We start from the raw sequence: 22482 nt of genomic DNA on the forward strand, positions 1-22482 counted from the left end.
GTCTGGTCAAGGCACATATGGGAGTTGATGCTTCCTGCTACTCGCCCCTTTCTCTCTATCTCTCTCTCTTTCTCTCCTCTCTAAAATGAGTAAAGTTAAAAAAACTTAAAAAAAAAAAAAGTCTGACCTGTGGTGGCACAGTGGATAAAGCGTCGACCGGTTCGAAACCCTGGGCTTGCCTGGTCAAGGCACATATGGGAGTTGATGCTTCCTGCTCCTCCCCCCTTCTCTCTCTCTCTAAAAGTGAATAAATAAAGTCTTTAAAAAAAAAATCATTGTGCCTGACCTCTGGTGGCGCAGTGGATCAAGCTTCGACCTGGAACGCTGAGGTCACCAGTTCAAAACCCTGGGCTTGCCCGGTCAAGGCACATATGGGAGTTAATGCTTCCTGCTCTTCCCCGCCTTCTCTTAATTTCTCTCTCTCTCTCTCTCTCTCTCTCTCTCTCCCCCCCCCCCTCTAAAAAAAAAAAAAAAAGTTACGGCGGCAACTTCTGTCCTAATTAAGAAAACTGTCTGAAAATCCGCTTCCGTGCAACGCAAACAAAATGAAAGCGAGTCGGTTTTCCGCCACCTTACCCGAGAGTCCTTTATCAGCGCGGAGAGGACAGTCCAGCTTACTTAAATCCCGGGCTCTTCCCAGCTCAGCGGCGCGACTGGGATGAGCGCTAACAGCGACGCCGCCCCGCCCCCTCTCCCCGTTCCCGTCGCGGCCCCGCCCGGCGCCGCCCCGCCCCCTTCCTCCCGCGCGGTGGCCGGTGCCGGGGCTCCCTGGCGCTCCCTGGCGCCCCCTGGCCCGGCCGTGGCGCGCAGGTTTCCGGTGAGCCGCAGTAGCCGGTTGTGACGACTCCCTCCTCCTGAACTGCGACCGTCTCCTCCGACTTAGCCCTGACTCCTGGCTCCAGGTGGGACTCGCCCCGGATCCGCGGCGCCTTCCCCAGCCCCGGACGCACGGTGGGCGCTCCTGCCCGCTCCCGGCGCGGCTGCCCCGAGCGCTGCAGCCTCCCCCCGGGCCCTAGGCGTTCGGCCCCTTCACGGTGCATGTAGTAAGGAGGATGCCGGGTCTGTGGCCCGCGCCGCGTGCATCCGGTTTTCCAGGGGTGCAGGACAGGTGTGGGTGGCCCCCGGGATCTCTGCGCCTCGAGGCAGCTCCGGGGTGGAGAACCTGAGCGCGGCTTAGTGGCAGCGGAAGGGCGCTCGCCGCTGACTGCGCAGCCCTAGTTCCCCGACTGTCGTTATATTCGAGCTGGCAAACCCCGCCCGGGCATCTCAGGCAGCCGGGTCCGCTCACCCCTGGCCTCGTACTGACTGTGAGACCGCGGGGGCGAGCCGATTAGGAGTCACTGGGAATCTCAGATGCGCTTAGCTTTTCACATGCCTTCTGTAAGCGTTCCCACGCTCTGTCACAGAGCATTGCCCCATCTCATCCACTTTGGCCCCCATCAGCCATGGCGTTTCACGTCTCATCATCGTTCAGACTTTTCCCTTTTCTCTTCTTCCTTTTTGGTCTCTAGAAATCCAGTTAAGGGATGCAGGAGTGGAGGGAGCCAACTGCTTTGTGCTGAAGGAAAAAGTAACTCAGCTGCTAAAGCTTCCATCTGCCTGAGAAGGGCCTCCATCCCTCCCCGGGGTCCTTGAGGAGGACTGACACTAGAAGGGCCACTGCCAGGCCCTAGGGGTGTGCTTTTCTGCACCAGCAGCCACCTGCTTCTGGCTTATGCAAGTGGGTACGTGCCCTCTGCAGAAGCCAGGTTTCTGATCTCAGTCTTTAGATTTTCCCATGACCTAATTGTTACTCCTCCAGGGGTCCATGGATTCAATTATCGCCTAGACTCTGGGGCGATAGAGTTGGATAACCAAAGGGCAGAAGGGCTTGGTCATTACAATGACTGTAGTACGGAGGAGGATGAGTCAAAGGATAGGACTTCCTGCTTGTTGAACAGTGAGGCTCAAGTACTAGTGTGATTCAGTGAGTAGGATTACTGCATTGAGAACCAGGGAATTGTTTGCACCTAGGAATGTTTCATCTGCCTGCACTGCTGATACCTGTGCCCCAGCTGAGGCCTGCATAAAGTGGGCCATCTCCTTCCTGCTCAGCATTAGAATCCAGCTGAAGGTGTGGTACCTGCGACTCTGCCTTTAACAGTTTGGTCTTCATCAAGGCAAAGAGTGCCAAAAGCCAGGCCTTCTGTTTAGACCTTATCTCACTAAATGCCAGGATCTTTGCTTACAAGTTATCTCTTTAAATTATTTTCTCTCTTATTATTTCTATTCAGAATATCACCTGGATAATAAAATCTACTTCAGCATCTTTTTTAGCTATTATGTTTCATTTCTGAAAGGTTTTATATGTTGAAACATTACAACAGCTTCTGGGTGGTTCTGAGGATTAAAGAGGTAAATATTTTCATTATACGATACTATTATTTTAATATGTACTTTTAACTTTTATAAAATTGCTATAACTCACTGTTTGATAAAAGTCCCAACCAAAAAGATTAATTCAGATCACCTTTACAACAGATTACAGTGTACTCTCTAGCTACACCTGAAATAAAGACCACTGTGTTTACCACTCAGAGGGGAAAGGTTTCTTCCTGGTGTCCCCTCTGTTCAGTGGTGATCTGTTGGTTTTGGAACTTGAAGCTTGATGGAATATAGCATTTTGTTTCTTAAAGCCTCATCTCTATCTCCCTTAGTTAATTAAGTGGGTTTTTTTTAATTGAATGAAGATTGATTTTAAAAGTTGGGTTTTGATCCTGGCCAGTGGCTCGGTGGATAGAGTGTCCGCCCGGCGTATGGACATCTCAGGTTTGATTCTTGGTCAGCGCACACAGGAGAAGCGACCATCTGCTTTTCCTTCCCTCCCTCTCCCTCTGCTCTCTCTCTCTTCCTCTCCTGCAGCCAGTGGCTTGATTGGTTCTGGTGGGTATAAAGTAATTTTTGATAGCAATAGGCAATACTTAGAAAACTCTAGGAGTGAAATCCAGGCAGCCTGCCTCAGAGAATGGAACCTTAAACTCTTCCTGTCCTGCTTTAGAATTGTGAAAAGAGATAATGGTCACAGCCCTTTTTACCCCATTTTTAATTTACCCCATAAAAAGTAAATCTCTTGGCCAGATTTCTCCTATACAACTCAGATAATAATGATAATATCATAGTCAATAATTATAGATAATAATCATTCTTGGTTGACGTTAGTGGTATTTTTTTCTCTATAAAAAAAGATTGCTGCCTGACCAGGCGGTGGCGCAGTGGATAGAGCGTCGGACTGGGATGCAGAGGACCCAGGTTCGAGACCTCAAGGTCACCAGCTTGATGAGCGTGGGCTCATCTGATTTGAGCAAAGTTTACCAGCTTGGCCCAAGGTCGCTGGCTCGAGCAAAAAGATTACTTGGTCTGCTGAAGGCCCACAGTCAAGGCACATATGAGAAAGCAATCAATGAACAACTAAGGTGCTGCAACGTGCAACAAAAAACTGATGATTGATGCTTCTCATCTCTCTCTGTTCCTGTCTAACTCTATCTCTGTCTCTGTAAAAAAAAAAAAGATTGCTCTTTCCACCAGAATGTAAGCTTCACAAGGGCAAGACATTTAGTTCTTAATATCTGTTTTCGTTCGTTGGTTGATTCTTGTATGCACCCTGACTGGGGATTGAACCTGCAACCTTGGTGTAAGGCAGGGGTCTCAAACTCGCGGCCTGCGGGCCGCATGTGGCCCGCCAAACAATTTTGTGCGGCCCACAGACTAATCCACGAAGTTCAAAATATTTTGGATAAAATTAAGTAAGCCCGTGGATTAGTCTGCGGGCCGCACAAAATTGTTCGGCGGGTTGCATGCGGCCCACGGGCTGCAAGTTTGAGCCCCCTGGTATAAGGGATGATGCTCTAACCAGCTGAGTTAACCATAGGCCAGGGCTCAAGAAGTTTAGTTTGTGAGTGCATATTCATTGATGTATCTTTGGTGCTTAGAGTATCTGTCACATAGTATAGTGTCATGTACTGGTTGTTATTAGTCTATTAAACAGATACACACTTGTTCAGAGCCGTGGCACTTCGGTTTCTTCTGTCTCCCTGCCATGTGTTCCCTGCTCCTCATCATTCAGGTCTCAGCTCAAATGTTATGAGCACCCTGTACCCCACCCAACCTGTCTTGAAACTTGTATTTAATAAATACCTAACATAGAATTTAACATGCCAGGTGCATCTAAACACTACCAAAATTTAACTCACAACTACCCTGTGAGGAAGGCTTATTATAATTTCCATTTTACAGATGGAAAAAGCTGAGTCACAGAAAGGTTAAATAACTTGCTCAAGGTCATACAGCTTTGGAAGCTGCAGCTGGATTCAAACCTAGTTGGTCCAGTTTTAAAATCCATGTTCTAACTCCTAGGTTGTTACCTTTATTTCAGTCATCGACAAACTGGGCTGTGTTAAGGCCTTCCTCCCATTTTTGTTAATAAAATTTTATTAGAACACAGCCACCCCTATTCCTTTAGCAGAGGCCAAAGCTGCTTTCCTGACAAAGGCCGCATTGAATAGTTGTCACAGAGACTGTACAGCCTGCAAAGTCAGCAATATTTACTTCTTGGGCCTTTCTAGAAAAAGTTTGATTCACAGCCCTTGTCATCTGAAGTTGTGTATTTACTTGATTGTTTATTTTATGTCTCTAGCACTAGGTTATAAACTCTATGAGAGCAGGGGTCTTTTTTGCTTTGTTCTCCTCTGTATTCTTAACTCTGATAAGAAATAATATTTTGGCTGACCTGTGTTGGCACACTGGATAAAGCATCGACCTGGAATGCTGAGGTCCCTGGTTCGAAACCCTGGCAAAACCCTGGTCTTGCCGGGTTGGGGCACATATAGGAGTTGATGCTTCCTGCTCCTCCCTCCTTCTTGCTCACTCTCTCTCTCTTCTCTCTAAAATGGATAAATAAAGTCTTTAAAAAAGATTTAAAAGGAAAAGACATAGTATTCTGAGATTGGTTGTCAATTAAATTAGTGGCCAGAGAGTGAGAGCAAGTGACAGACCTGTTAGTCTTCAAATGGCTGCAGGCCAGCTAACAAAGACAGTTCACATTCCTGTTTTGCTGTTGGGATTTTGAATTAATTTCCTGATGCTTATTCCGCAAATTCATCTAACCTGGGGAGCCCCTGCTTGTTTAAATGGGGGTGTTCCAGACCTGGCCCAGCCAGTGCACAGGAGCCGACGTTTCTTCCTGTGGACTCTGCTGTCTCAGAGCTGGCGCTTCACCTCCCCCACCCTTTCGCCTGTAGCTCATGTAAATTCTTCTAGACCACCTCCTTCTTCCTTCTTCTCCTTACTTGATATATAAAAATGCTTGCAAAATTCTAGGATGACAGACATGCTGTCTTTTCTCCCTAGGGAACTTAGATTCCATGCCCCAAGACCAGTCTTCTCTTTGGCTAGCATCTTTGGCTCAGTAGATCCGTACTTATAGAAAGACTTGTAGCTATGGACCAGTGGTTCTCAAAGTGTGTGCCACGGTGCACTGGTGCACCCTAGAAGATTTCCAGGTGTGTCCTATGATATTCCAGAGAAATATGTGCCTGTTGGGGACCAAAAAACCAACATGGTTTTTGGAGTTTAGATTTTTGGGGGACAGAGGTGTGGGGAATTGGCTCTAAGCTGACAGTCTGCCCAACCCCCCACCTCATTTGCCTGATTAGGTTGCAAAAAGCTGTTAAGCTGTGGTGCTGGATTGTTTACACTACCCTCCCTTGTTCCCAGAAAGACTGGAGACAAGTTTCCTCTATCCTTTGTTTGGTGTAAAGTTAAGATGGGGGTTTTCTGCACTTGGTAAAATTCTTGGGTTGCCTTGGAAATGTGATCAGAGACCATTGATTTGCTAATGGCCTTCACATTGCCCTATAAATAAAGCAAGATGTGGTTTTTGGGTGCTCTTTGTTCTTGCCAGCAGCAATTACAGGGCCCTCCAGAACCCATTGTTTTTTTTTTGTTTTGTTTTTTGTTTCTTTTTAAGAGAGAGGAGAGAGAGAAAGAGAGAGAGAAAGGGGGGAGAAGAGGAGCAGGAAGCATCAACTCCCATATGTGCAGGGAGTTTCAAACCAGTGACTTCAGTGTTCCAGGTTGATGCTTTATCCACTGCACCACCACAGGTCAGGCCTGACCCCATCTTTTATTTCTTTAAGTGTATTTTCTTAATTCTGTGTATTTTCTTAATTCCGCACTGTTCCCACTCGGGACCTGGAATTACTAGCTGCACTGGTTCGCGGCATGTGCCCAGATATAAAAATAAATATTATACCATTTCATTATGGAAATACTCTTTTTGTTAACACATCATTATTATATTTATTATTAACACATCATTATTTATGTTTCTCATAAACACAAGAATGAAAAAATTAACACATTCATGCTGGAACCTGCCGAATTTACTAAATCTTACTAAGAATGTATCTATATATATAAAAAGATAACCTTTTTGTCATTTTTTAATTTTTTAACCCCTCTTTTTTATGAATTCTAAAGAGCATAACTCAAAAAATGTAACATAAAAATGTTTTTTAATGTTAGAATAAATTTAATTTTGTCATATTTATTTCATTTAATTACCATAAAAGCACACTTGGACTTTATATTTTTTCTTTAATATTTGACTTCATTATTATAACATATTTCTCAGAAATTTGTATATAGTGCTCCTACAATTATTTGTAGGATTTTAAATGCGCCCCGACTTTAAAAAGTTTGAGAATCACTGCCATTGAAGTTAAAGAATTTTAGTGTTACAGCTCTTAACACAGTGGCTGACACATAACAGATGAACAATAAAGGAACTTACTCAGTGATGTAGCAAAGTTTGTAGTAATTATGCTTAGCTCTTGACCCCTTTGATTTTTAAAGGATATGTCTTAATAAACATGTTTACAATTTGATCTTTAGGTTTGGAGGTGGCTATGTTAATGCTGCTTGTCTTTGGAGTATTGCTTCATGACATCCAACTAAATAGCCAGGATGGGTCTTCTCCTGAGGTCAGCGGCATTCCAGACAAGCCTCTGTTTAACTATGCCAGCATCCGCTTGCCAGAGGAGCACATTCCCTACTTTTTGCACAACAACGGGCATATTGCCACAGTCTGTAAGAAAGACCCACATTGTCCTTATAAGGTAAGCATTATTTCTTATCTTATTTATTAAAAGTATGCAATTTAAGCTACTTTGCTAATTCTGCTTTATTACTTGAACTTGAAGGTAGAATTTTATCTTTTGGTTGTAAATTTGAGTCAGTCAGTGTATTTCATATAATGCTTCCAAGTGACCAAGATTTGTTTAAAATTGTGTCCCACTTACAAGAGTGAGATTTAAAATTTAAATCACTAGTAAGATAAATGGGCAAACAATACTATTTGTATACTCTATAAATGAATCAAATTAGATTATATGCAGAAAAAAAATGTCTGGTGAAAAGTAACTAAAGAATCTCAGCCCAGCTGGGTAGCTCCGTTGGTTAAAGCCTCATTTCAAAATGCCAAGGTTGCAGTTCCCTGGTCAGGGCACATACAAGAATCAGACAGAGAATCAGTGAATAAGTGGAATAACAAAATCGATGTTTCTCCCTCTTTCTCTATTTACTCTCTAAAATCAATACATTTAAAAATGAAAGAATTTCACACTTTTTCCTTCAGTTGCACTTAAGATGTTTTTTAGCACTTAATTTTGATAACAACACCTTCCCCCATGTCTCCACATAATTGAGATTGCTACTCTGGTTTGAGATTGCTACTCTGGCTTTCCTTCTGTTTTAGAGTTGTTGGAAAGGCCTCAGAATGGAGCCTATTAAGACGGCTCATGAGGCCCTAGAGATCAAAGCTGGGCATGTGAGGCACTTCCTTTCCCACAGTGCTGGCACGGGAAGCCCTCTGAGAAGCAGGCCCGGAAGCCGGCAGGAAGCCAGTCGGGGAGCCAGCCCGGGAGCCAGCCCGGGAGCCAGCCGGGGAACCAGTCGGGGAGCCAGCCCGGGAGCCAGCTAGGGAGTCAGTCGGGGAGCCAGCCCGGGAGCCAGTCGGGGAGCCAGCCGGGGAACCATCCGGGGAGCCAGCCGGGGAGCCAGTCGGGGAGCCAGCCGGGGAGCCAGTCGGGGAGCCAGCTGGGGAGCCAGTCGGGAAACCAGTCGGGGAGCCAGCCGGGGAACCATCCGGGGAGCCAGTCGGGGAGCCAGCTGGGGAGCCAGTCGGGGAGCCAGCTGGGGAGCCAGTCGGGGAACCAGTCGGGGAGCCAGCCGGGGAACCATCCGGGGAGCCAGCCGGGGAACCATCCGGGGAGCCAGTCGGGGAGCCAGCTGGGGAGCCAGTCGGGAAACCAGTTGGGGAGCCAGCCGGGGAGCCAGCCGGGGAACCATCCGGGGAGCCAGCTGGGGAACCAGTCGGGGAGCCAGCCCGGGAGCCAGTCCGGGAGCCAGCGGGGAGCCAGCCCACGCTCCCCGGCTCCCCGGCTGCGCAGGTGCTCTCTAGGCGTCTGTCCATCATGGGTTGCAGAGCTGTCTATGCCTCGTGGAGTCTCTGCTGACCTTGATGGATGAATCAAGTTGATCCATTTAATTTAGCTCTGATTCTTTCGGTGACATAAATTCCATTTTAAGAATTTTAATCAGTCTTTACAGACTGATTTTCGAATCACTTTGGTTACTGAAAAAGGCTGTTTCATGAAGCTGCTTCCAGAAATTTCAGTTCAAGTGGTCTTTGGTAATTAGCTAAAGCCTAGATGTTTGGTTAGGGGCCAGACATGGGGAGGGTGTGGATTAAAGGGAATTGTTATTAGGAGTCTTAAGATTGCTATTCTTAGAATTTATTCCAGTTATTTTTATTGCATGAGTATATACTGTAGAATATAAAAGTAAAAGTTCTATAAAGCTGTTTTCTTCGTTGGATAATCTAAGAGCCCTCCCTGTCAGAAGAAGGGCGCCCAGTCTAAATGCACATGTTTTATATTCTAGAAGCACTTAGAAAATCTGAAGTCCTGCTGGGGCTATGAGGAGTCCTGCCCCCCAGGATTCCGGTTCAGTTACCCTGTGTGCACCTACCTGGACGTGGGGTGGTAAGTTCCAGATGGGATAATTCCTCCCCTGTAAGTCTCTTTTCTCCACAGTGTATGCTGATACTTCAGCTCCCAGCTAGGCTCCTTTCGTTTGAGATAGTAATTCCTTTAGATATCAATTTGTTTACGTTGGATTCAATGTGACAAGTCCCCCCCTCCCCAGGAATATCTGTCATTTCCTCTGCTAGAGGGAAAAAACAGTATATGTAGATCACAGAAATGTTTTTCCCAGCAAACACTAAGAAGATAAATTGATGTTTTCCTCATGATTCTGGAGGGAAAAGGTAAATGTAATTACTGTTTTCAATACATGCAAAGCCAATGTAATAAGGAAAATACAGCAATTAACAGTCCATTCTCTTTGGCTCCAGTTGGCCCTAACTTCATACATTTGTGTGTGTATTTGTATGATAAGGAACTAAGTATGTAAATAATTTATATCAGTAACTTCATGTAGTAAAAGATCGTTTTAGGAAAATCATGATAGTTTATTTTTAAAAAATTAATGAGAAACTTCTAGCAATTTAACCTTTAGAAAAAAGATTCAAGGTTCAGAAAAGGTTAAAAAAAAAAAAAAGGAAGTGACAGAACGAACATGTTTGTTTGCACGTAGGACGGACACGCTGGAGTCGGCCCGGGACACATTCTGGGAACAGGCGGACTTTGGATATGCGGGAGCGCGCCTGCGGGAGCTGCGCGTGCTCTGTCAACCGGAGCGGATGGTGGGCAGCCCGCGCCGCTGGTGTCCTTTAACATGCCGGTGCCCTTTAGAGCGTGTTGTAGAAACAAGGTGGACGGCACTCTAAAAGGACTCCTAACTCTTGTATTGATTGGTGTAGACTTTTATTTCATCTCCAAAAACAAGTTGTTCTGTACCTTTTGGAAACCATGTTGTCGTTTCATGCATATATCAGATAAATTGGTAAACTGCATCTTTACACATTTCCTAGCAAGTAGTTTGGGACACCCACCATACTGCTGTCCGCTTAGGACTTGACAGTTTGCAGAGAGCTGTTCTGTATGTGAGCTGGCAGGATTCTTACCAGCAGAGCAGAGAGCCAGGGCAGGGAGGAAAACAGGGTCCTCAGAGGCGTTAAGTAACTTCTCTAAGACCACACAGCTGCTACACGAATTATACCTCTAGAGTTAGGATGCAGATCTTGTGTCCATCCTGCCACATTGCTCTCAGTGAAGCAGACCATTGCCCAGGGGCAGTTTGGGATAATCAGTAGCAGGAGAGAGGCCACACTGCAGGTTCAAATCCTGATTCTTGGACGGGGCACCCAACTGTCCATATTTTTCTTCTGCTTTTAAGCCATGCCAGTTTCAGAGCTTGTGGTAAGGATGAAATGAGACTCTGTTATAAATATGCTCAGTGCAGGGCATGGGTTCCAGCAGATGGCTCAGTGTGTGTCTTCAAAGGTCCAGGGAGTTGTAAGCACTTGGGATTAAGGTTTAGTGATCTCCCAGTGTTCTGAACCCTGGTTGAGTCTCTGATGTTGCAGGCATCTCCATTATCTCCTGGCTATCAGAAAATTCAAGAAAAAAAATTTTTTTCAATGCCTTTAACAGGTTTGTTTTTTTTGTTTTTTGTTTTTTGTTTTTTTTTAGTGAGAGAGGCAGAGAGTGACAGATGGGGACAGTTAGGAAAGGAGAGAGATGAAACACATCAGTTCTTTGTTCTGGCACCTTAGTTGTTCATTGATTGCTTTCACATATGTGCCTGGAGTGGGGGGCTGCAGCAAAGCCCGTGACCCCTTACTCAAGTTAGCGAGGTTGGGATCAAGCCAGCAACCTTGGGGTCATGTCTATGATCCCTCGCTTAAGCCAGCAACTTTGCTCAAGCTGGTGAGCCTGTGCTCAAGCTGGATGAGCCTGCGCTCAAGCCTGCAGTCTTGGGGTTTCAGACCTGAGTCCTCAGTGTCCCAGGCCAACACTTTATCCACTGTGCCACCACCGGATCAGGCAGCAGATGTTTTATTTAAGTTGAATCCTCTGGCCTGAGTCTAGCTGTTCATGTGAAAAGGGCAAGGGAAGAGCCCCAACACCCCTTGCTCACCTCTTCCAAGGCAGTTTGTTGAATCCTTTCTGGGCCAGTATCTACCTCCATATGCTTTGTGCTATCAGAATGTACTCCCTTACCAACTGTGGATTCCAAAGCACCATGTAGAGCAGTGGTAGTCAACCTGGTCCCTACCGCCCACTAGTGGGCGTTCCAGCTTTCATGGTGGGCGGTAGCGGAGCAACCAAAGTATAAATAAAAAGATTTAACTATAGTAAGTTGTTTTATAAAGATTTATTTTGCCAAACTTAGCGAAAATCCGACAAAAAGTACTTGGTAAGTAATTGTTATTATATGTTTTAACTTGCTGTAACTCTGCTTTATAAATTTTATCAAGTAAAGCTACTTCCCTACTTTATAAATCACCATTACTGTGGAACCGGTGGGCGGTTAGAAAATTTTACTACTAACAGGGATACAAAAGTGGGCGGTAGGTATAAAAAGGTTGACTCCCTCTGTTGTAGATCAAGGCAAAGGGCTTGTATTTATGGGACTTAATGGGAAAAAAACAGTGAAATGGCATTTACATCTATAAAGAAAATCCAGAGAGATAAAAGTTCTGAAACTTCTTTCAGCACAAGATTGGTAGAGACAGCAACAGGCACAGGTAGTTGACCCTTAAGCTCATTTCTTTCAGTGATTTAGAAAACATTGCCCTCATGTTACTGCTGAGATGGGTGCCCATCAGTTTTATGGATGCAGAGAGTAGCTCTTGTCATACTGGCACACTACTCTTTTAGCCTTGCATTTTAATGTCTCCTGTGCATTCTTCCTTGTTGTGTTGGGCTCTACTTTGAAAAATGCTTTTCCACACAACTGTTGTGGTACTGATGGTTCTTAGTGCTTTTTTTCTTCGAGGACTGAACCACACATTCAGCTCTAGTCTTTAAATTTTGAGGTGATAAAAATAGAACATGTGGGAGTTCTTAGTCACCTAGAAGTGTGAAAATGGGCAAATATAGGCTTGGCCAAAGCCTGCTTGGGAGGGGGAAAGTCCTTAAACAGGAGTAGTCTTCAGAAAGCTTGCCTCATCACACTGTGGTTTGAACTTCATTGGTCAGCATGTGTAGTAAGTCCGGGTGTGTCCTTAAAATATTAATACTGAGAGTTGCTTTTTATTTTTTCTCAACCTTATTTCAGAATGACTCAAGTCTGGTATGTTCCCGTTACCTTCAGTATTGCAGAGCAGCTAATCTCTATCTTGATTTAAGAAACATCAAGAGAAACCATGACAGGTACTTAAAGTTGTTGATGTTAAAATCTAATGGAAATTCTGAAACAGTCTCAGGCCCTGGTGGATATGCCTTGGATTTTCTTCATAATTATATGGCGATGAGGTTGGTGCAGGTGGAGGATGGAAGATGCAGATTGGCCATGAGTTGATCATTGTTAAGCTGGATTATGGGTCTGTCAGCTTCCTGTAGCATTCTACTACTTTTCTATACATTTGAAATATTCTATTCTAAAGAGTTAAATTCTGATGAAAAACTGATTTTGGAAATTGGTAAACTACTTTGGTTACATCCCATGTGCTTGAGTCATGAAAAAATTTTCCAAGCTCAATTTAATTTTTTGTTATTCACCAGATTTAAGGAAGATTTTTTTCAGACTGGTGAAATTGGAGGACACTGTAAACTTGACATTCAAACGTTGATATCTGAAGGTCAGCGCAAAAGCCCTCTACAGTCTTGGTGAGATTTTTTATTTTTTACTATGTTTGTGAAATATTTGCCTTTATTTCTGGTACTTGCAGATTTTGGTGGGGACTTTCAAATGGAAAATGTTTCTTCATTTATGACTAATTTGGCCTTGAATTTTTAGAGAGTGATGGCTAGAGAGCTGATCCATCAGTTATATTTAAATTAAATACTCTTACATTTGAAAAGTATTAGGAAGTACGGTACAGTAATTATTGTTTGCTAATGAAAGAAAAAAATAGTTTAAAAATAATACATTTTTATTAACGCTTCATAATTGCTGCATGTGTTTTGGGGAATACATTTATAAAAGGAAATACATATTTTTGAGGTATATAACAATCATGTATAGAAGTATATACAGTTTGGATTATGAACGAGTAAACCTACCTGTGTAATTCTTACCCAGATCAAAAATAGACCATCATCAGTACCCCAAGCTCTCTCCTAATCACAAATCCTACCCTCCTCTCAACACCATTGATCAGCTTTTAGAGCTTAATATAAATTAGCCAATACATTTTGACTTAAAACATTTTCAAAATCTAGTTTTATGGTCTATCAAGAAATTTACCATCTCTAGAAATTAAGGAATTAGAGTAAAAAAACCTTTATTTTAAAATATATACTTTTAGAATCAAAGTTAAGTTTAAAAATAGTACAAGGAGTTCTCATTGTACCCTTATCCTGGCTTCCTCTAATGAGGACACCTTATATCACCATAGCACAATTAGCAGAGGCAGGAATTTGACATTATATAGTATTATTGATGAACACATTTGGATTTTACTAGTGCTTATATGCTTTTATTTTGGGGGGGTAATGTATAGTTCTATGAAACTTATACCACATGTCTAGGTGGATATATAACCACTACAGCAGTCCAGATGCAGATGATCACGTCTCCTGTGTGCCCTGACTGGGGAGTGGGGGTATTGAACCTGGGACGTCAATACACCAGGCCAACGCTCTATCCAATGAGCTAACCGGCAGGGGCCCTAAGTACATTTTGATATCTGATTCTACATGGTAGTTTCCTATGTGATATTTGCATTGGTTATTTATTGCTGTGGAACAAATTACCCAAAAATATATCCTAGAGTATATTATATTCATTATTGCTGTGTGAAAATTACTTGAAAATCGAGCAGTTTAAGACAAGCTTCTGATGGGTAGGATTTGGAGGCAGCTGAGCTGGGTGGTTCTGGCTCAGGGTCTCAGTTGAGTGGTTGAGGAGGGCTGTATTCATTTCTAGATTCAACTGGGGCTGGAAACTCTGCTTCTGAGCTCACTCATGTTGTCATTGTTGCCCTTTAATGAATATAACTTAATGTTTCTCCAGCAAAATATGTTTATTTGGGAATAACAGAGAATTGCAATTAAGGATATGCAGTCTGTTGGTGAACCATGCCCAAATCTGGAGAACAAAGGAGAGGAACATTATTTTACAGAGGGAAAAGGGAGTTTAAAAGGGTTGTTATACGCAAAGAGCCTGTTGGAGGACCTAGGAGTTTGAAGTGTAGCAGCTTTTCATTGGCTGAGTTGTAACTGTCTTTCATTGGTTGAGCGGTTGCCTAAATGAGATGATCCTCCTTATCATTGTAGATCAGTGTAGTAAAACATCTTCCTGAGGAGATCAGCAGTGCATCTCTTCCTGTTTGGGGCGAGTGACCTTTCCTGGTATGGCATCAGAGCTCCCCCTACAGGCCCTCCCAAGTCCAATTAAAGGAGCTTTCTGTTACCTAATCTAAGTTTCAGTTTCTGACTCTTGGTAGGAGGTGTTGTTTTTTTGTTTTTTGTTTTTTTTTTTAATTTATTGTGTTTACACAGATTCTAGTGTCGCCCCGAATGCATCCCCCCTCCCCCAATGACCTCCCCTCTTCCCTCCAGGATTTTCTTTTCTGCTCTCTATAACACTGTATTATGTGTATATAATTTTGCTAATCTCTTTTCCTTCTCTGATCCCATCCTATCATCCCTTTTCCCTCTGTCCGTTTCCCTCTGCTCCCTTTGATCCCACCTCTACCTCTATTCTATTCCTCAGTTCATATTGTTCATTGGATTCTTCAAATGAGTGAGGTCATATGATATTTTTCTTTCTCTGCCTGGCTTATTTCACTTAACGTAATAGTTTCCAGGTCCATCTATGTTGTTGCAAAAGGTAAGATTTTCTTCTGTTTCATGGCCCCATAGTATTCCATTGTATATCTGTACCATGTCTTTTTAATCTACTCGTCCACTGATGGACACTTGGGCTGTTTCCAGATCTTCGCTATTGTGAACAAGGCTGCCATTAATATGAGGGTGCATGTCTCCTTTTGAATCAGTGATGTGGTGTTCTTGGGATATATTCCTAAAAGTGGAATTGCTGGGTCAAAAGGCAGTTCTATTTCTAATTTTTTGAGGAATCTCCATACTGTTTTCCACAGTGGCTGCACCAGTCTGCATTCCCACCAGCAGTGCAGGAGGGTTCCCTTTTCTCTTCATCCTCACCAGCACTTACTATGTGTTGTTTTGTTAATGAGTGGGAGGCATCATTCTTTTTGCCAAATGGGCCTCTTCCTAGTGCTACTCACAGCATGGCAGCCAGGTTCTGCAAGAGAGCATGTGCTGAGAGAGAGAGAGGCTGAGAAGAGGCAGACAGTGCCCAATGGAGGTCTTAGAGTTTGTCTGCCCTGATCTCAGAAGTGACACACTGTCACCTCCACCACATTGTGTTCCTCAGAGGTGAATCACTGTGCAGCCCACACTTAAGGGGAGGGAATTAATCTCTGCTTCTTGAGGGAAAAAGTATCAAAGAATCTGTAGACATATTTTTGAAACCACAGTATTTCAGCATTGTGTGTGTTTGTTTTACATCAGATCTGGTTTCAGATAGAAGTGTCACTATCTTTAGGTTAACTCTAAATATCTCTCGTCACATGCTCGTGATTGTCTCCATTTTTGTGGAAGAATCTGTGCCATGTGCTTCCAAAGATGCTTTTCAAGGAAAAGGTTTCCCTTTCTTCTGGGAAGCTTAGCTGTCTTCTGTCTTTCCGAGACACTTGATAATTCTTGGAATGCCGTGTTTTCTCAGGATTCAGGAATCCCATCACAAGAGAGCCTCTGGGCCAGTTTTACTTCTGAGCCTCATCAGACTGTGGGAAACCGTTTTTAGTCTCCTCACTTTACTGGTAGATTATTTAGCCAACTCACTGTGTAAATTTCTTCTTGTCTGGAAAATTACCAGTGCACCTTGCACTGAAATTTAAAATCATTTTTAGTCACCCCTCAGCCATATAAGTACAGACAAGGATTGAGTCTTTCTGGGCACTCTATTCAGATCGCTGGAGATATGGGAAGATGGGAGTTCTGTATCCAAAACCATCTTAACACCTTGTCTCAGCCAAGCTTTTTTGTAAGGGGAAGAAAGGGATTGGTACAGGGTCTGGAATTTAAGGAGAAGTTTCTTCATTTGCTGACCAGTACTTCTTTCTCTGCGTTCTCATCAGCCGGCATTCCATCCTTGATACCATTTTGTTTGTGGATCTCTGGGATCTGGGATACAAAGGTGGATCACTTTCAGCCTCATTAAATCGTGTAGGCCAGTAGTCCCCAACCTTTTTTAGGCCACAGACCGGTTTAATGTCAGAAAATTTTTTTACGGACCGGCCTTTAGGGTGGGATGGATAAATGTATCATGTGACCGAGACAAGCATCAAGAGTGAGTCTAGACGGATGTAACAGAGGGAATCTGGTCATTTTTTTTTTTTTTTTTTTTTTTTTCTTTTCATTTTTTTTCTGAAGCTGGAAATAGGGAGAGACAGTCAGACAGACTCCCGCATGCGCCTGACCGGGATCCACCCGGCACGCCCACCAGGGGCGAAGCTCTGCCCACCAGGGGGCGATGCTCTGCCCATCCTGGGCGTCGCCATGTTGCGACCAGAGCCACTCTAGCGCCTGGGGCAGAGGCCACAGAGCCATCCCCAGCGCCCGGGCCATCTTTGCTCCTATGGAGCCTTGGCTGCGGGAGGGGACGAGAGAGACAGAGAGGAAAGCGCGGCGGAGGGGTGGAAAAGCAAATGGGCGCTTCTCCTGTGTGCCCTGGCCGGGAATCGAACCCGGGTCCTCCGCACGCTAGGCCGACGCTCTACCGCTGAGCCAACCGGCCAGGGCCTGAATCTGGTCATTTTTAAAAAATAAAACATTGTTCAGACTTAAATATAAATAAAATGGAAATAATGTAAGTTATTTATTCTTTCTCTGCGGACCGGTACCAAATGCCCACGGACTGGTACCAGTCCGCAGCCCCAGGGGTTAGGGACCACTGGTGTAGGCCTATTCATGTATCCACACCTGGAAAAAAAGCTTTTTCTTGCTTTAGTTATCAGTCCTATTGATTATAACTAAAAGCTACTGTTACTATAGCTAAATTTCTAACTCTTGGGTTCCCCTATCAGTATCAATTTATGTACGTGTTAGTGAGTTTGACAAGTTACACATGTCTTCCTAAGAGCCTATTCTAGAAATAAATCCTGGAAATGAACAGATCTTAAGTTACAGTGTTGCAGTAGGAGATTCAGGAGAATCACTTTGAAAGCATTTTCCAATTCATAATTCCAGGTTTGCTGAGCTCCAAAGCTATACTCAGCTCAACTTTAGACCTATAGAGGATGCTCAGTGTGACATTGTTATTGAAAAACCAACCTACTTCATGAAATTGGATGCAGGTGAGAAGTTAATTTGTAATTTATTTTTTAAAGAGTCTTTGTTTCGTTTCTGATGTATATATGAAGTGATTTCCTATGACTTTTTTGGGAAGCAGTATGACATTAAACAGTGGATTTGCTTTCTGCTTTCTTCCTGGAAGAAGCAATTGTTTGAATTTCTCTTCATTTAATACCTTTGGTAGTTTAGAAGAATCCTTTACATTTGTATCAGATGACTCAATGGGAATCGAATAATAGAAGAAGGTGTATTATACCTTTGTAACTAAATTTATCCCATCACCTTTCTCTAATCACCTGATTTAGACTGAGCTTCATTAGAACATTCTTCAGAGTAGAAGCCATGTGTGTCCTATGAGCAGGAAAGGAATGCCCATGACAGCTCCTGGCAAATGAGTATCATTTCTATGACTGAAGTGAATTTAGGATTCCTCTGGCAGTTGGGTTTGCAGAATATTTGGGGGGAAAAGTTGAAATTACACTGATTTGCCCATTCATGCGTATTATCTTCTACATCTCAACTTGCAAGCTTGGCTTCAGCCTTGTGAGCTATTTGTCCTGCAGAGGAGAAACTTGACCCGTGCGGTACTCTCGCTCATTACGGGAGGTGAGAGGGTTACGACGCCACACCCTATCAACATGTATGAGAAGCTGGGCTTACAGTGAAAGAAAGAGAGCCCCCTGTTGTGAATATTTCAGAATTACTTTAATTATTGATATTTTTAATGGGCTTTGCCTTCTGAAACCATAATTCTTATATTACAAAGTATTAACTTCATAAATCAGACAAGTTTTAGTTTTTGAAATAAGAGCAAGGAAAAATGCTGTGTGATTTCCTGAATAATTCTGAGAATATGCAAATTGAAAAGGGGCAAAGAAAACACTGATCTGCCTGTTGAACACATGTCAAGGGGGAAATCAGCCAGGGTACACCTGTGCCATTTCTTCCCTGTGTTCATAACTCGACGTCTTTCTTCTGACTCACTCTGTCGTCCAGCTCTCTTCTGTAATAATTCTCAGTGTGAGGGGAGCATTCTGGGAACAGCACTCGTGAGCGAGCACGTTCTGGAGCCTGGAGCCTGGGGTGCTCTCCCTTAGAAGTCCTCCCAGGACCACACAGTGTTCTTTGTGCTGGGATCCTTGATGCCTGCTGTCAACCTGCTGAGAGACACGAGCCAGCGTATGTGATGGGCTAACCTGGAAAGAGGGCCGTGCTGAAATAGAATTTTCTTTTTCTTGTTTATTTGAAAATATACTCACCCCGGCCAGTAGCTCAGTTGGTGAGAGCATCATCCCGAAGTGCAGAGGTTGCCATTCCATTCCTGATGAGGGCACACACAGGAACAACTTGGCGTTCCTATTTCTCTCTCCCTTCTTCTCTCGCTGAAATCAATAAATAAAAATTTTAAAAAGAAAATATACTCTGTCAAAATTTCTCTGGGTGAGAAAAGGCGCTCCTCCAAACACCATCTAAATTACCTGTCTAAAAACCCGTTTTAACTCTTATTTTTCTGTTACAGAGTGAAAGAAGTCAAAATAGTTTATATTTTCTGCTTTTAAGAGTCACTCTTTTCCTTTTAGTAAATATTTTTCCTCCCTTAAGGTGCATGTTTTTAATGTCAGTTCCTGGAATTTCATCCTGTTTAGATTTGCACATTTCCAGGTTGAATACTGGGTCCTGCACACTTAAGTCGGGGGTGGGGAGTGGGGTGGAATGTTGCTTTCTTTTTTAACAGTGATGTTGGGGACTTGTATTCCTCTCTCGTCCCTTGGAACCAGCAGGATCCTGCTAGTCTTTGTGTTTCACAGTGTGCCAGGCCCTAGGTGGATAAGTTAAAGAGAATTTTCTCCTAACAAAGCTGGCACCTAAGTATACTGACTTCTTGTTTCTAGTAGAGAAGCTTAGGGGCTTTAGGACCTTGCCTGAGAACATGGCTCATGAATGGCTAAGCTAAGATTTAGCCCAGTCCTGTTGATTCCAAAGTTCATGCTCCTTCAATTAGAACGTGAGACATTCAGTCCTTTTAAACAATTACGGGTCAATATTTTTCCAGAAGCAATGTTATATGTAGTGATTAAGTAGGAAATAAAGAGACTAGGATGAGAAAAGACTAAAATGTTGATAATTGCTGTCATTTTTAATACTTCTGTGATGAAAGAAGTATTGCTACATGATTTTTAAAAACAAATAATCCTAGAAAAAATAGTTCTACCTATTCTGAGCTAAGCAGACTTTGCGCCTCCCCCCCTCCAGGAACTTAATGACCATTTGTTACTTAGTGTATATGGGAAAATGCATGCCTGATTTCTTAACCAATTTCAAAGTGAGTTTTTTAACCCCATCAGTCTGTAAATTGAGGATTACCCAAGTATAGATCATTTTATGTCTGAGAAAATTTTTTTTCTTTCCTCATGTAATTCAGCTGAAAGTTCATCACATGATAAATTGGGTAGAATACAAATTGTATAATCATTTGCCCTTTGGGGTTAATTAATGTAGATTTCTCTTCTCAATGTAGGTGTTAACATGTACCACCACTTCTGTGACTTTGTCAACCTTTACATTACTCAGCACGTTAACAACTCCTTCAGTACTGATGTGTACATCGTGATGTGGGACACGGTGAGTGGCACTGCCCTCTGCTTCCGCTCTGTCCTTGCTCAGTAACTCTGTCTCTGATGTGGTGAGACAGAATTTCCTAGGAAATTCTGTCTGAAACACACTGACATGCACATATACACACATGCACACACGTATGTCCATGCGTGTGCACTGGAGTGGGATGTGTCTGTGTGTACGCACATGGATGTACACAGATGGGCATATACACAGGTAGGTTTACAGTTTTGTTCTATGAACCAGAATGGGAGGCAGTGGAAGATTTCTTTCCCCCTTTGGGTAGGCGGAGCTCCAAAAACCAAAGACCCATCCATAGTGTTCCTTTGGGACAGACAAAGACTGTCGTTGCCTTGACCTCCATGACCCCTGCGTGACCCACGCGGCTGCCAGTTGGGCCCTGTCATTACTGTCTGTCTGTCTGTACTTGCCTGCAGCTTCCCAGTGCTGCTCGCCCGTGACAGCCGTGCTGTGTGCATGAGCTCCCTACACGGCGACTGCTCGGCCTGCACGTCGATACTATACCTGCTGTTGGCTTGTTTGTTTTTAGCATTGTCTTTTCCCTTATTCTCTTTCTTTTCCTGCCTTTTCCCTGTTTTTTTCCCCCATACTGGCCCCTCCACCTCTCCACCTGCCAAGGTAACCCCTCAAGAGTTGCCCCAGTGCACCCAACTGTGAAATGGGACAATTATAGTCTCTACCGGAGTGTCATTTTTATTTTTTAATTAAATGTCATTTTTATTTTTTAATCTTTTTTTTTAAATTTTTTAAATTTTTATTTTTTTAAGTAAGGTGAGGGTAGATAGTGAGACAGACTGCTGCATGTGCTCTGACTGGGATCCACCATCAACCCCCATCTGGAGCAGCTGCTCAAATCAACCGAGGTATTTTTAACCTCTGAGGCTGACACACTTGGACCAACCGAGCTATCCTCAGCACCCAGGGCCAGTGCTCCAACTGAACCACGGGCTGTGGAAGAGGAAGAGGGAGAGGGGGAGAGGGAGAGGTCGAGAAGCAGATGGTCACTTCTCCTGTGTGCCCTGACAGGGAATCCAACCTGGGATGTCTATATGCTGGGCCAACGCTCTATCCACTGAGCCACTGGACAAGACCCTGAGTGTCATTTTGAGACTAAAGCTTATAGTGTAAGAATAGTCACAATGCCTGACATGTAGCACGTGTGCTCTAAATGTTACTATGACAATGACATTGATGAGAACATGTGGTTTATAATACATACAAGAGAGGCTGCCTGAACTGGGAAGTTGAAAGATGCACCGAGGAGTCATCTAAGGTTCAAACATTCCAACTCCCAGGACACTCCATTGGCCTCACTTGGCACGTACCCAGTCAGAACTAGCTTTCAGGGGAAGCACAACTTGCTGGCAGGGTGGCATTAGGCATTTCTTCTGGAAGGAGTCTTTCTAGAAGCCCAAATAGCACAGCTCAGGTGCGAGGACATGGGATCCACCTGGGGCGGGTAAGGTGCCTCATGTCCCACAGGATGTCACTCATGTCTCCTGGGACAACTGCATTGGCAAAGCCCCCAGGATCCCTACAAGAGAGTCATCACACTGTTTCCCAGTCCAGGTGCAATTTATTTATCAAGCATCTTTTTTTTTTTTTTTTTGTATTTTTCTGAAGTTGGAAACAGGGAGGCAGTCAGATAAACTCCCGCATGCGCCCGACCGGGATCCACCTGGCATGCCTGCCAGAGGGCGATGCTCTGCCCATCTGGGGCATTGCTCTGTTGCAATCAGAGCCATTCTAGCACCTGAGGCAGAGGCCATGGAGCCATCCTCAGTGCCCGGGCAAACTTTGCTCCAATGGAGCCTTGGCTGCAGGAGGGGAAGAGAGAGACAGAGAGGAAGGAGAGGGGGAGGGGTGGAGAGGCAGATGGGCGCTTCTCCTTATGTGCCCTGGCCGGGAATCGAATCCGGGACTCCTGCACACCAGGCTGATGCTCTACCACTGAGCCAACCGGCCAGGGCCTCAAGCGTCTTTTTTAATCATAAGCAAATGTTACCTAAAAGCACAGTTGACATATTCTGTCTTTGTGTACAGAGAGCAGAGCTGGATACAGGTCCTGTTCTTGTGCAGAAGGGGAAATTGCCTTGCTAATACTTTCTCCTCTTGTGTGAAGCTCGCAGTCGAGCTCAGTAGGAACGTTTTCATAATCACTGCTCCTGAGACCTGTGGTTGGGGAAGAAGTCTGGTGAGAACTGGTTCTTTAGTTGTTGGACATGAATGCCATCTTTGGCTTCCCTCTTGTATGGATTTACGTTTTCCTCCTCTTCCATAGTTTCATTTCTTGAAGCTG

At 44.0% G+C, this 22482-nt stretch overlaps 1 protein-coding gene across 3 annotated transcripts in view; it reads left to right on the forward strand.

Annotated features, from left to right (window-relative positions):
- The first annotated feature begins 763 nt into the window (after nucleotides 1-763).
- EOGT (EGF domain specific O-linked N-acetylglucosamine transferase) overlaps nucleotides 764-22482 on the forward strand; it is a 48613-nt gene continuing 26894 nt past the window's right edge. Inside the window, exons 1-9 of one of the 3 annotated variants that reach the window (XM_066245108.1) lie at nucleotides 764-902; nucleotides 6005-6140; nucleotides 6931-7154; nucleotides 8980-9080; nucleotides 9694-9802; nucleotides 12283-12377; nucleotides 12729-12833; nucleotides 17442-17548; nucleotides 20065-20168. In XM_066245108.1, coding sequence (XP_066101205.1) covers nucleotides 6945-7154; nucleotides 8980-9080; nucleotides 9694-9802; nucleotides 12283-12377; nucleotides 12729-12833; nucleotides 17442-17548; nucleotides 20065-20168 — 831 coding nt within the window. In that variant the 5' untranslated portion in view covers nucleotides 764-902; nucleotides 6005-6140; nucleotides 6931-6944. Of the gene's footprint in view, nucleotides 952-6004; nucleotides 6141-6930; nucleotides 7155-8979; nucleotides 9081-9693; nucleotides 9803-12282; nucleotides 12378-12728; nucleotides 12834-17441; nucleotides 17549-20064; nucleotides 20169-22482 lie in introns of all 3 variants that reach the window. The other 2 variants (XM_066245109.1, XM_066245107.1) reach the window with 2 other exon arrangements.

Source organism: Saccopteryx bilineata, chromosome 10, assembly GCF_036850765.1.
Source record: "Saccopteryx bilineata isolate mSacBil1 chromosome 10, mSacBil1_pri_phased_curated, whole genome shotgun sequence".
Lineage (NCBI taxonomy): Eukaryota > Metazoa > Chordata > Mammalia > Chiroptera > Emballonuridae > Saccopteryx > Saccopteryx bilineata.